Source organism: Pelobates fuscus, chromosome 6 (genome assembly GCF_036172605.1).
Source record: "Pelobates fuscus isolate aPelFus1 chromosome 6, aPelFus1.pri, whole genome shotgun sequence".
Lineage (NCBI taxonomy): Eukaryota > Metazoa > Chordata > Amphibia > Anura > Pelobatidae > Pelobates > Pelobates fuscus.
In genome coordinates this window covers 201093104-201106392 of record NC_086322.1, presented here as the reverse complement: position 1 = coordinate 201106392, position 13289 = coordinate 201093104, and the positions used below count along the sequence as shown (strand labels likewise).

Sequence of the window (13289 nt, the reverse complement as noted above, 5' to 3'; positions counted from 1 at the left end):
TAGCAGCCATTTTGAGTAGATATTGAATACAGGTATACACAGTAAATAGACATTTTTACTATCACTAATTTACATTCATAACACAGAAATGAAGAATAACCCTCCCCTTATACAAATAATATGAACAGCCCACACACAAACATACACACAATCTGCACAAACGTAACCCGCTAACAATCCACATACATGCACACAAACCCCACATGCAGCCTTTCACATGCAATACCCCAAACAGCCCACACACACTACCAAACACACAATGTGACATATCCATCCTCACACAATTCCACAAGCAGCCCTCATACACAGCCCACATTCATATGTATCATACACAATACCATAAACTACTAATGAACATATACAATATAATAGCTCATATATGCACAAATACAATGATGCAAAGCAACTGCAGTAAAAATAACACAAACAGAATACGTCAGCATACACACCTAAATTTTAAAAAATAGGACCGGCACGCTACGGGACATCACAATCCTATATCGGCACAGTGCTGCTAAAAGGTTGCCTACCCCTGTTCTACAGTATCCTGTAGAAGTCTGTTTTAGATATAAATTTTAACATTTTTCAACATACGTGATGCACAATATACCATGCTTCTCTACTCTGATTTTTTTTGAGTTTTATCCTTCCTGCCTGTTATTAAATGTTTGCCACGTAAGATTCATTCATCATCACGTGAGAGAATGTAAAAACCTGCAATTTAGCCTGCCTTCCTTTGAGATCCTTAGTATGATCAGTCCAATTTACAGAGATAAACCAATACAAAGATCCCTATAGTTAACTGACACATTTTGTGTTTCTATTTCAGATATTGAAAAGGACAATGAAACGTGCGTTGATTTGTATCTGCCTCTTCAGCATTGTATCGTGTTTCCCTGTAAGTTGAACACATGAATGAAATTATATGATAAAACAATCCTTTATGTAATTACCTGTAACATTAATATTCTGTTTCTCTTGATCAATGAATAGATTTCAGATTCAGATTCGGACAGCTCAGACAATGCTGAGGTGAGTCTTAATCATTACTCATTAAGGGTTAAAAACATGCATGTACTGCTATATAAAATGTAAAAATTTTGTAATATTTAACACATTTTAATGCATCGTGTATAGCTGGCAGCAAAACGTCAATGGTAAAAGTGACACTACCATAAAAATGCAATGATCCCTATGGAAACCAATAGAATTCCATTTTGAATGCATTGATGTCCATGGCGAATGCCCAACTTTTATAATTATGACCTCACTTTTAAATTACATCACATTGCTTTATGCCATGTAAATAAATATAGAAAGCGTTATATACTTACTGTATATATAAATATATAAACTAATAAACACATATAAACAAGCATACAAATATTTTCATAGCGTTACCCCTCTTTTAACTTTTTTTTATAAAAAAGGTTGTTGTTTTTTTCCACATAGACAAGCAATGTTTTGCTTTGTTTGCTATGTCTTTGTTTAACAGTATTTTCTCTATCTTATTTAGTGCACAAACATGTAGTATATACTGTATATTCTTCAGGATTTCTTGTAAACCATGCATAAATACACATATACATTAAAACATACAAAAAGTAGGAACATTTTAAAACAATACATACTTTTTTTTAACAGTTTTGCCTTTAATAACTATAGGGAAGTTTGTGGAAACAGATTCACCACTTTGTCCTGATTATCAGTATACCTTATATGCCTACGAGGTTCAATTGTTTGCCTTTTTTGGGAGGGAGGGAGGGAGGTGCAGCCACAGCTCCTGTAGCACATAGAGTGCATACCTTTTTCTGAGATTCAAGTTTTTAAACCCATTAAAAATAAATATTTGTGTAGGTGTTTTGAAACAGTCATTTTGTTATGAGTATGCCAAAATCTCAGGTAAGATCTTTTTTTCATTTATAGGCATAACATTACATTCTTGTGTGAGTTTCATAAGCCTTGTTGTTTATTCTACTGCCGTAATGTCATTTTAAAGTGGGAAAAAGTTATTTTTGTATACTTTGGATCAGTTTTGGCAACATTACAGAACCAATCCTGGGACAAGGCCAATTTAATTATAGAATTTGGAATTACTAATGCTGTCAGCATTTCTTATTTGTCAGGAAATGCTGGTAAATGGCTAATATTGATGGCTCTGGTCTCGAAGGTGTCAGTCAAATAATTTTGCATAATGTGACTTTTTCCCTTGTTTTCCCTGTTCAAATACCTTTAGTTTTACTGTAAAATATTTTTTTACAGCATTCTGCGCCATAACTCCAACCTTTTAGCCACGCCTCCCCTTTTCACAAAACATATTCTTGATTGGAAGGTAAGCAGTGTAGCTCAGCCAATGAGAGATCAGTGTGAGTTGAGCTGCTGACTTGACTCTGCCCTCACAGTCGATCACAGTCCACTTGCTGTCAGTATAGCATTTAAAAGACATGCTAAATGAACACTAAAACACTAACCTGTGTTCCTATATTCCTAAAGCTTTAATGTTCCTGTCCTTATCTTAACAGATACCCCTTCCTCTTCCCCCCTCTCCCCCTTGAAATAAAGTCATAAAAAATGCTTTTTATCCAGCGCCAAGGCTTCCTCTGTGCTGTTTACCGCTCCTCCAGCAGAGTCATGGAGGAGGCATGGCATGCCCTCCTCCAGCAGAGTCATTGCATTGCAGGGTTAAACCTCCAGGACCACTGCACCCAGGCCACTTCATTGAGATGAAGGGAAAGAGGAGAAATAATACCAGGACAGTGATTGGCTATGAGGTGGAGTGATGTCAGCTGCACAGTTCACACTGATTTCTCATTGACTGAGCTGAGTATGTACTCAGAATAAATCTAAAATGGAAGTGGCTGAATCACTGGTGTATTCTTTTAAAAACAGAAAATCTGGGCATTTAGTGAGACAGTTCTACAGTAATATGGCTATATAATGAATTATGTGTTAAACATCCACAATCAAAATATAGTTTTATTTAATGCAACAAACATGTATGCTTTATTTTTCTTTACATATAGTTGAAGATTAACAGAAAATCATCAGAATCAAGCTTGCAGAGTTCAGAACAGCAGGTGGGTAAAATTGCTGGCCACAGAGCAGATGTAAAGAAAAAGCAACTTGATGAAGTTTTCTTACTTGTCAGCCTAAATATATTGAACAAAACGAAAAAAAGGAGGTTTTTAGTATCACTCCAAAGGCCATTAACCCCTTAAGGACAGAGCTTCAGAAGCTTGACTTGCGCTTAATGACACAAGCAATTTTTGCATTTTCTTGCTGTTTGCGTTCAACTGCAATTTGCATCTCTCTCATTTATTGCACCGACACATATTATATACTGTTTTTTAAAGGACAGAAAGGGCTTTAATTTAATATAACATATATATATATATATATATATATATATATATAAATGCTTACTTATTAGAAAAAAAATACAGAAAAATGCAAAAAAAAGAAAAATATTGGGTTTTTTTTTACAGTTTTTGCAATCATAATGTGTGCATAATTAGTGCAGATTAAGGAAAGTAATTAAAAATAAATTCATTTATTTGTTCTGATTTACAGAATATATAATGTGTCTGGGATTTTAAGTTTTTTTTGGTAGTTACAGGTCACAAAGCACAAGGAGTAAAATAAAATTTCAATGTGGAGCGATTTTAGAATTTGGTATGTTTGTCTTGTAAGCCTAATAGCCATAAAATAAAACAAAATTGCCACACAAAAGTATATATTTATATAAAGTAGACATCACAGGCTATTTACCTAAGGTTGTTTTGACACTTTCTACGTAGCCATTTTACCGCCAACCTCTGCTAAATATTGGAGTAAAATTGTGTTTTTTGGGGGTTTTCGCACACAAACGTATAACAAAGAACTTCTCATGTGTATTTTGTAAAGTTGGTGTGTGCTATTCCTGTACAAAGTTTTATTATGTGTTCAGTTACTTCTGCTGAGTACAACGGTACCCCCATTGTATGTCTTTGGCACTATTTCGTGAAGCTACAGTGCCATATAGGAGACCTGTCCTTTTCAGTATTCACAGTAGAATTTTGAGAGACGGATTTAATGAGCCTATGCTTCCATTTGGGGTATTATAACAGTTTGACTGTTCAAAAACCCCCACAAAGGCCTACCATTTGTAAAAGTAGACACTCCAGGGTATCTCATAAGGTGCATATTGTGCCTTAACATGCCCCCATTTTTTTACCATTACATGCCAAAGTATGTGGTAAAAAATAATTTTGTTCATTTTTTACATACGGATTGCATTTTTGCTGGGCATTTTGTATATTTCATATGTGCCACTAAGTTCAAACCCCCCAAATTATGCTCAGCTAAGTCTTCTGAGTAAAAGGACACCCCCATTGTATGTCTATGGCACTATTTCGTGAAGCTACAGTGCCATACAGGAGACCTGTCCTTTTCAGTATTCACAGTAGAATTTTGAGAGATGGATTTAATGAGCCTATGCTTCCATTTGGGGTATTATAACAGTTTGACTGTTCAAAACCCCCCACAAAGGCCTACCATTTGTAAAAGTAGACACTCCAGGGTATCTCATAAGGTGCATATTGTGCCTTAACATGCCCCCATTTTTTCACCAATATATGCCAAAGTATGTGGTAAAAAATAATTTTGTGCATTTTTTGACATACGGATTGCATTTTTTCTGGGCATTTTGTATATTTCATATGTGCCACTAAGTTCAAAACCTCCAAATTATGCTCAGCTAAGTCTTCTGAGTAAAAAGACATCCCCAATGAATGTCTTTGGCACTATTTTGTGAAGCTACAGTGGCATATTGGAGACCAAGCCATATCAGTTTTTACAGAACTTTGAATTTTGCCGCTGGGCCTATGTGCAATTTCCAAGCATCTTCGTAAGGTTTGAATTCAAACTACCCCACAAAGGCCTACCATTTCTTAAAGTAGACACCCCAGGGTATTTCAAAAGGCATATTTTGAACCTTAGCGTGGGATAATTTTTCCGCTAGCTTGTACCAGGTGTAGTGGTAATGAGCGTTTTTTCTGCCTTTTTGACACACAAAGTGAGTTTGCACAGTATATTTAGCAAACCTTATGTGTGCTACGACTGTATAATACTTCATATGTTGCTCAGCTATGTCAGCTGAGTATAAAAATACCCCCGTATGTACCTTTGCCAGGTATATGTGGACATCGGAGGGGCACATTTGGGACACAGCCATTCCATTTTTTTTCAAACTTTAAATTTTTACGCTGTGCCCATGTCCCATTTTAGAGTATTTTACCAGGCTATATAATCCAAATACCCCATAAAGCCATACCATTTCTTAAAGAAGACATCCCAGGGTATTTCAAAAGGCATATTTTGAACCTTAGTGTGGGATCATTTTTCCGCTAGCTTGTACCAGGTGTAGTGGTAATAAGCGTTTTTTCTGCCTTTTTGACACACAAAGTGAGTTTGCACAGTATATTTTGCAAACCTTATGTGTACCACCACTCTATAATACTTTATATGTTGCTCAGCTATGTCGGCTGAGTACAAAAATACCCCCGTATGTACCTTTGCCAGGTATATGTGGACATCGGAGGGGCACATTTGGGACACAGCCATTCCATTTTTTTTCAAACTTTAAATTTTTACGCTGTGCCCATGTCCCATTTTAGAGTATTTTACCAGGCTATATAATCCAAATACCCCATAAAGCCATACCATTTCTTAAAGAAGACATCCCAGGGTATTTCAAAAGGCATATTTTGAACCTTAGCGTGGGATCATTTTTCCGCTAGCTTGTACCAGGTGTAGTGGTAATGAGCGTTATTAAATTAATTTTTTAACTTTTTAAAACTTTTTTACTTTTTAAAACTATTTTTTAAACTTTTGTTTTGCTTATTCATTTTTTTAAAGTTTCCTAAACTTTCGTAAAACTTTTTTTTACAGATTTAACATTTTTCTAAGCTTTTTCTTTTACCGTTAACCCCTAACTAGCAGTAAGCAGCACTAACAGTAAATTCCCCATTTTCCCATAACTCCCACCCACCCCAGCTAGCAAAATATTTAATTATACAATATTTAAATTAGTTAATTAAATTAATTTAACCCCTGAGGGTTAAAAAATAAATAAAAGTTAATCGTCAGGGGTTAAAAAAAAAATTAGATCACAGTATAATACTGTGATCTGTATTTTGATCACTGTAGGTAGTGATAGACTGGCAGGGAAGGGGTTAATTTTTATTTGGACTGGGTAAAGGGTTTATTTTTTTTTAATTTTTTACTTAAACGTTATTAAAACTTTTTTTAACTTAATTTTTTAACTTTTTAAAGCTTATTTTAAAACTTTTTTTAACGTTAACCCCTAGTTAGCCTAACACTAAATCCCCCAATTCCCCACTAACTTCCACCCTCCCCAGCTAGCTAAATTTATAATTTTAAAATATTTAAATTAATTAATAAAATAAATTTAACCCCTGAGGGTTAAAAAAAAAAAGAATTAACCCTCAGGGGTTAAAAAAAAAATCAGATCATATTAAAATGTAATCCCTGCCAATTGATCACTGTAGTCAGTGATCAATTGGCAGGGAAGGGGTTAATTTTTTATTAAAATGGTAAAGGGGGGGTAAAGGGGGGTGGGATTTTAAATAAACTTTATTTTTTTTTCCACCAGGGGGCAGGATCAGCACTGATCCGTCTCCCTGCACTTCACACTGAACCCGGAAGTGCAGGGAGGCGGAAGGTAAGTATACAGAGCACATGTGCCCGCTCTGGCATGCTGTCAGAGCGGGCACATGTACTGGGACAGCCCGATCCGGTGCTCCCGGTCTGCCTCTAATGCAGAGGCAGACCGGAGCACCATTAACCCCACGATCGCCGCGATTGCGGCGATCTGGGGTTAATTTTACCGCGTGACGGACAAGGTCCGTCATCCGTCGTTAAGGGTATCCCCTGGATGACGGACCTCGTCCGTCACCCGTCGTGAAGGGGTTAAAATGTAAGCTCATCTACCCCTTCAAGGCAAACCTCTTAGGCAACCACTTAGGCAAACCTCCTAGGTTAGCGCTTCACTAACAATTTACCTTACTGCTTTCAGCTAAAAGGCAAAATCTCTAATGAGACAGAGACGGATATTCTTATGTTACAGTTACACCGATTTTCATATATTCCTTCATTAGCTGTGTGTCATTTTAAAACAATTACTTGAAAATCTTGTTACAAACAGTTGGTGTGGAGTAGGATACTCCAATTGTCAATGGCACTAAAAGATAGCTGGACCTATGATGAATTTCCAGATCATGATTTAAATTAAGGCTGTCTATAAAGAAATGTATACTTCAGTTTTTTATTTGTTAAAATAAAGCACACTTTCATAAATTATATGTATCCCAAGTTCCTGCTGACACCTGACGGGTGTAATCACAACTCACAAAGGTCAACGGAGGGCTGGCTATATTTGGCCAGGGTTACACCTTCAAGCAAGCAGTCAAACTTGAGGCCAAACTACTGTGTTGTTTCAGCATACTTCACTTGCTTTCTTAATTTTACATAACTGTTTTATATTTATATTGCCATTATTGGACTGCAGTAATAATAATAATAGTAATAAAAGAGTATAGTTAAAATGATATATTGTGCATTGTACTGTGAGGAAGCAGCCCACAAACCCATCTATGCAAGTACCCAAAGGGACAAATGCCCCCTGCCCACCTTGCAAACCCTCCACTGACAATGGCAAAGGTCTAATAACGTTAGAATACATACATACATATATATATATATATATATATATATATATATATATATAAAATACCAGAGTATTGCTGTATGCAATGATACCTTTTTTATTGGACTAACATAATATTTCAAAGATAAGCTTTCGAGAGTTTTCCTCTCTTCCTCAGGTCTGAAGCAATACTATTGGACAAATACGGTTAATCCAATCTACACTATATATATATATATATATAAAAATTATACACATATATAATAATAATAATAATAATAATAATAATAACAGTTATAGATTCAAGTCATCCCCATGACATAGAACATGTTGGGGCTCAATACAGACATCATTTAGATGTAAAATTAATGGAAACTGTACCAAAAATATTTTATTTTAACTACAAATTCTATGATACATTTCACTCAAGAAATGTTCTTTTTATGTGACTTTCCTTAGTCTGACACAAGTGAAGAAGTCACTCCTGTGCAGAATGTAGACAATATTAATGGTGAAGATACAGTGGACAATACAGACCATGTGTCCTTACCAAGTGTTAACGATAATGAAAATCATCAAGAGGAAGTATCAGAAGGAGATGATGCTGATGAACATGGTGAGGAAGATCAGAGCTTGCACACTGAAGACCACAACGGTAGTTCTGAAAATGAGAAAAATGGAGATTATATTTCTGGAGAACATAAAGATGAAGATGACAATGGAGAATCAGGGAGTAATGAAGACATTTTTGGACACAGCCAAACTACAGTAAGTTCTGTTTGCATATGTTAGACAAAAACACATTCAAAATGCATATTAATAAAAATTGAATCCACTGAAATAATTTGTACTTTAGTGGATACAGTGAGAAGTGAGAAGTGATTAGTATACTGACAGTGTTCCATCATTAGGTGTTAGCATTTACCCTCTGCTTACATTATGGTGAATACAGTTTTACATCCGCTGTCTCTCTGCTTTTAGGCCTGAAGCTTAAAATTACAATTGGCCCAATTAAGAATTTAGGATTTGCAATTTTGGCATATTGTGCTTTAGAAGATCAAGAGCCTGGCCTCAGTGTGCAACTAAACTTTGCAGTCACACATAAAAACATCCTACCGTGCATTTATAAGCTGAAAAGGATATAAAATTCATAGTTATAAGAAGGCCAAAGCACAAAGAAATCCACTGGAAAGCAATGGGTACAAGAGGTCACTGCCTATGAATACATCAAAAGACTTTAGAAGTATAGAGAGCAGAGGTTCTAAAATAGTTTATAATGTGGTAACAAATCTCAAATCACATGGAAATATATCTAATGAAGACAGTCACTCGCAGGAAGTAGCCAGATATATAGCAGTTCCCATTATGCGCACTGTGTGTAATGGGCACGTAAAGGGTATGGAGAAGAGATACAGATTTGTATGAGCAGTGCCAAAGAAAACGCTATATAATGTGTTATGTTTGATCCAAAGAATATATTTGTGCCATCCAGGCCACATGCTTTGAATATCAAAGACAAAAAGGATTTGGGGAACACCCGGAACATGCATTTTGCAGGAATGGTGCTACCGTAGTGACCGTTCATACAGAATACAGATTAAGTTACAGTGCAAAAATAAAAATTAATTTTTACTTTGTATAAGGCTACTTAAAATTGCCTATCCAGGCATGGTGTTTCAGTTCCACCATTTGGTCATATTGTGTTAAGCCCACCACTACTTCACAGTATCCCAATATCGGTGGGTCCTACACTCATTCCAAACGTGGTAGACAAATTAAATAGTGCTAGTGCTAAACAAGCTAAATTGTATTTAATCTATTGATTTTATCACATTAATATTGCATTTAATATACTCACAATGCTCTTACAAGAGATTAAAAACACTTTAAAAAAAATCAATTAAAAAAAAATAAGTCAGGCAGTATAGGTCTATTGCATTCTCTGGGTCTGGAGTTTCAGCTTCAATAGCCTCTATGTTACTCTAACTATGGGTTATCTACTCCCTTTCTCAGTCTAATACCGTTAACATAGATCATAGCAGAAGTTTGTGTTTGAGCTAAAGACTCATTTTAGTTGGGCCTGAGGAGTAGGTGTAGAACCAAGTATAAACTTTGGAATGAAAGATTAAGAAGAAAACCTGCCCATAGAAACTAAAGGTAGGTGAGCAGCACTCACATTAAATTGTAGCAAACTATTTACCGGTACTTTGATATGATATTTTACCTAGGTTTATTCATTCCGTCTTTCTTGAGGGACAGATCTTTTAGTACTTTGAACAGAGTAACTAAAATGTACATTTATTTGCCACAAGGTGTGGGTTAAATTAATTTGGGTCAAAGTTAAACTTTTCAAGGCTTTGATGATCCACATCATTTTTTTCTTTTCTATTTGTATTATATTTAATGTTGTCTCTCAAGATAGAAAAGTCTAGCAATTTCATGGAACCTAAAAGAGGTTGAACAATAAATAGTGCTATCTAGCAATTTAAATAATAGGACATCATTTAAAAGGTACAAGAGCCACAGAACAAGATCCCATTCTATCATTTAGCATACAGACATAAGAATTTTATTTATGTAATTAAAAGTAGGATAAAATGCATCTCTTCAATTATGGGTAAGTAGTGTCTATGATTGTCTCCTTAAATTACAGACTGTGTTTTTTCGAATGTGCTTTTTTTGTTACTGCTACCATCATAGCTCTCTGTGATGGTGTCTGTCAGTGAAGGTAAAGACTCAAACTCTCCTTAATGAAAAAATTACAAGTAATCAACATGGCCAAGCCATTTATAAGTAGAAGAGCAATAAACCCACTACATACTTGTTTACATGACATATATTTTAAAATAACATCTTGCATTTTATTTCCTGGTATTTTGTTTTATGGCAGTAAATTGCTTATGGATATATTATAGTATGTTTTTTACCAAAAACTAGAATGCATTTTCAAGGAAAAATATTACAGTGTACATATTTGTGTTTTACACAGGAAATTCTAGACACTGATTGCTGCCATGACAATAAAGAGACAAAGATCGCAGAATCAAGCCAAAAGCAAAGTCATACCACTGGACAAAATGAACTCTCTAATGAAAGTCCTACAACTTCCGACGTAAATATTAGTGATACTGAAGAAAATGCTGATCTTGAAAAAGGGAGTAATGTAGTTAGTGATGAAACACATCAAGATAATGATGTAAGTTTAGCTAGTGATGTCCTTGGTGAGGATGATAATGATGACTATGAAGATGATGTAAATGTCATAACTGGTGATAGTAAAGAAAATCAGCAGAATGGCGACTGTGGCACTGACTTACCAAGCCAGGAGTATGACTCTGACGGAGACAAAATGCAAAATGATGATTCAAATACCTTATTAAGCATCAACAGTGATTCCAGTATGAACACAGATACTGCAAATAGTTCCTCTAAAATGAAAAAACAAGTCACAACTGAGAAGAAAAATAAGAGAAAAAAAGTTGCTAGTAAAGAGACACATGGTAGTCCAAAAGGTAGGGATAAAAAGAAAACCGTAAGGGCCAAATCAAATAACCAAAAGCAGGAAGCGAAGAATACATCAGAAGACCTTATAAGCGTAGAGAGCAGAGGTTCTCAAATAGTATATAATGTGATAACAAATATCAAATCACATGGAAATGTATCAAATGAAGACAGTCACTCACAGGAAGGTAGTCAGACAAATGAAGACACACACGTAATTCAACATTCTAGCCAATCTGAAGAGGGAGTCACAAAAGCTAAAAAATCTCACAAGACCTTAAAGCAGAATATCACCCAGTTAAAGAAAGATACTACGGACTCAGATGAGAAAACCACTCATTCAGCAGAAGATAAAACGCTGTCTACAGAAGACACTATTGAATCACTGGAGGATGTGATAAAATCAGTAATAGACACCATAGAATCAGTGGAAGTTCCATCTGAGTCTGAAAAGGATGAAACTCCATCAGCAGAAGATACCACTGAAACAGTGGAAGATCTAATTCAGTCTGAGATAGATGCTACAACATTAGCAGAAGACACCACGGAATCAGTAGAAGATTCATCACTGCCTGAACAGGATTCTACTCCTTCAGCAGAAGACACCACTGCATCAGTGGAAGATAGTGCTCAAACAATCGAGGATGTAGATTTGTCACAAGAAAATATTAGTGAGCTGAAAAGTTTAGAAAGTCACTCAAATGAATTTAAAAGATTGAATGAAGATCAGAAGCAACTGATGGAAAAGGTTAGCAAAAGCACATCAATGGAAGATAGCAAAAACTCAAAAGAAATTGGTCATAAATCAACACAGGACATTAGTCATTCTAGAGAAAGCAGTAGCATCGAAATAAAGGAAACTGCATCTGATGAGAACTCTGAAGATATTGATTCGAAGCAAAGCGACAGCAAGTCAGATGAAGTTGACACCACACAAGAAAAAGTAAGTGGCAGTGAATCAACAGAGATCAACAAATCATTTGAAATGAGGTCCATGGTCCTTGGAAACAGTTCAGTGTATGACAGCAGCTCTAAGAGCAATTCAAATGAATTATCAAGCAGCTCCAAAGAGGACAATAATAACGATTCTGATACAACTGGTATGAAAGACAAAGGAAACATGACTTATGAGGATAATGAAAGCCAATCTAAAGAGAGCACTGAAAGTGAATCAAGGATGGAGAAGCAGAGTGCATCTAGTGAGTCTGATAATGTTAGCCAAGCATCAATAAGCGTGGAAATTGATAGCCGAAGGCTAATGTTTGGTGTTTATCAACGTAAGGCCATTGGAAATGACAATGATTGCCAAGATGGTTATTAACTATAATTTAAACTATAAGAAGATCAAGACCTTATTATTACTAAGCAGTATTTTTTTCTACAAAACACTGTACAGATACTAGGCACGATATTACCCATTGACTTCACAATGTATGCCTTGAGCACACTTCATAATCTATCAAAAGGAAATTGATGTTCTAACATTATGTAGTGTAGTTTGTCTATGCCATTTAACAACAAGAAAGTATATTGGCAATTTGTGTCAAGATATATCCTGGGTAAAACCTTAAATGTAACTATTATTGCTATACCTGTTTCTTATTTATGTGACATTATTGATATTAAACACTGGATTGACCTACTTATAATCTTTAATATATAATCTTTTTTATTCTGTAAATTTGAACTTTTTATTTATTGAGTTGTTCTATCATCCTTTACTTATACCTCCTTAATTTTTATATTTCTTGCTATGATTTTCAGGCTCACTTACTAGTGTTCCTTACTATTACATACCGAGTCACATTACATCAAAATGGATTGAACTATATGCACTATGGATGTCAAATTATACATGTGTGCATGTGATAGTGTATGTGTATGTATTTATATGCACTGTGTATATAACATGTAGTTCCCATGTGAGTTATCAAAGGAATAATACCTAATTTCCCCTGTGTAGGAAATATCCCAAACAAGGGTTGATCAGTGTGAGTGCTACCCGCCCACTCTGGGCATAACCCTGAAAATGTTACATAGAAAGAATTATAGGGGAAATCTCCTTAGAGAGATCCCTAACTAG

At 35.3% G+C, this 13289-nt stretch overlaps 1 protein-coding gene across 1 annotated transcript; it reads left to right on the top strand.

Moving 5' to 3' along the window:
• The first annotated feature begins 829 nt into the window (after positions 1-829).
• Positions 830-12840, top strand: LOC134565662 (dentin sialophosphoprotein-like). Its single transcript, XM_063425292.1, has 5 exons — positions 830-898; positions 994-1032; positions 3024-3077; positions 8165-8473; positions 10695-12840. The coding sequence occupies exons 1-5, from the start codon at positions 845-847 to the stop codon at positions 12525-12527; spliced, it is 2289 nt and encodes a 762-aa protein (XP_063281362.1). The 5' UTR covers positions 830-844; the 3' UTR covers positions 12528-12840.
• The last annotated feature ends 449 nt before the right edge of the window (positions 12841-13289 follow it).

What these genes read in the sequence shown, in the direction of transcription:
- LOC134565662 (XM_063425292.1), top strand. Translation starts at nt 845, where the DNA reads ATGAAACGTGCGTTGATTTGTATCTGCCTCTTCAGCATTGTATCGTGT. An exon ending in ACAGCTCAGACAATGCTGAG is followed by an intron (nt 1,033 to 3,023) that starts GTGAGTCTTAAT and finishes CTTTACATATAG; the next exon opens with TTGAAGATTAACAGAAAATC. An exon ending in TTGGACACAGCCAAACTACA is followed by an intron (nt 8,474 to 10,694) that starts GTAAGTTCTGTT and finishes TGTTTTACACAG; the next exon opens with GAAATTCTAGACACTGATTG.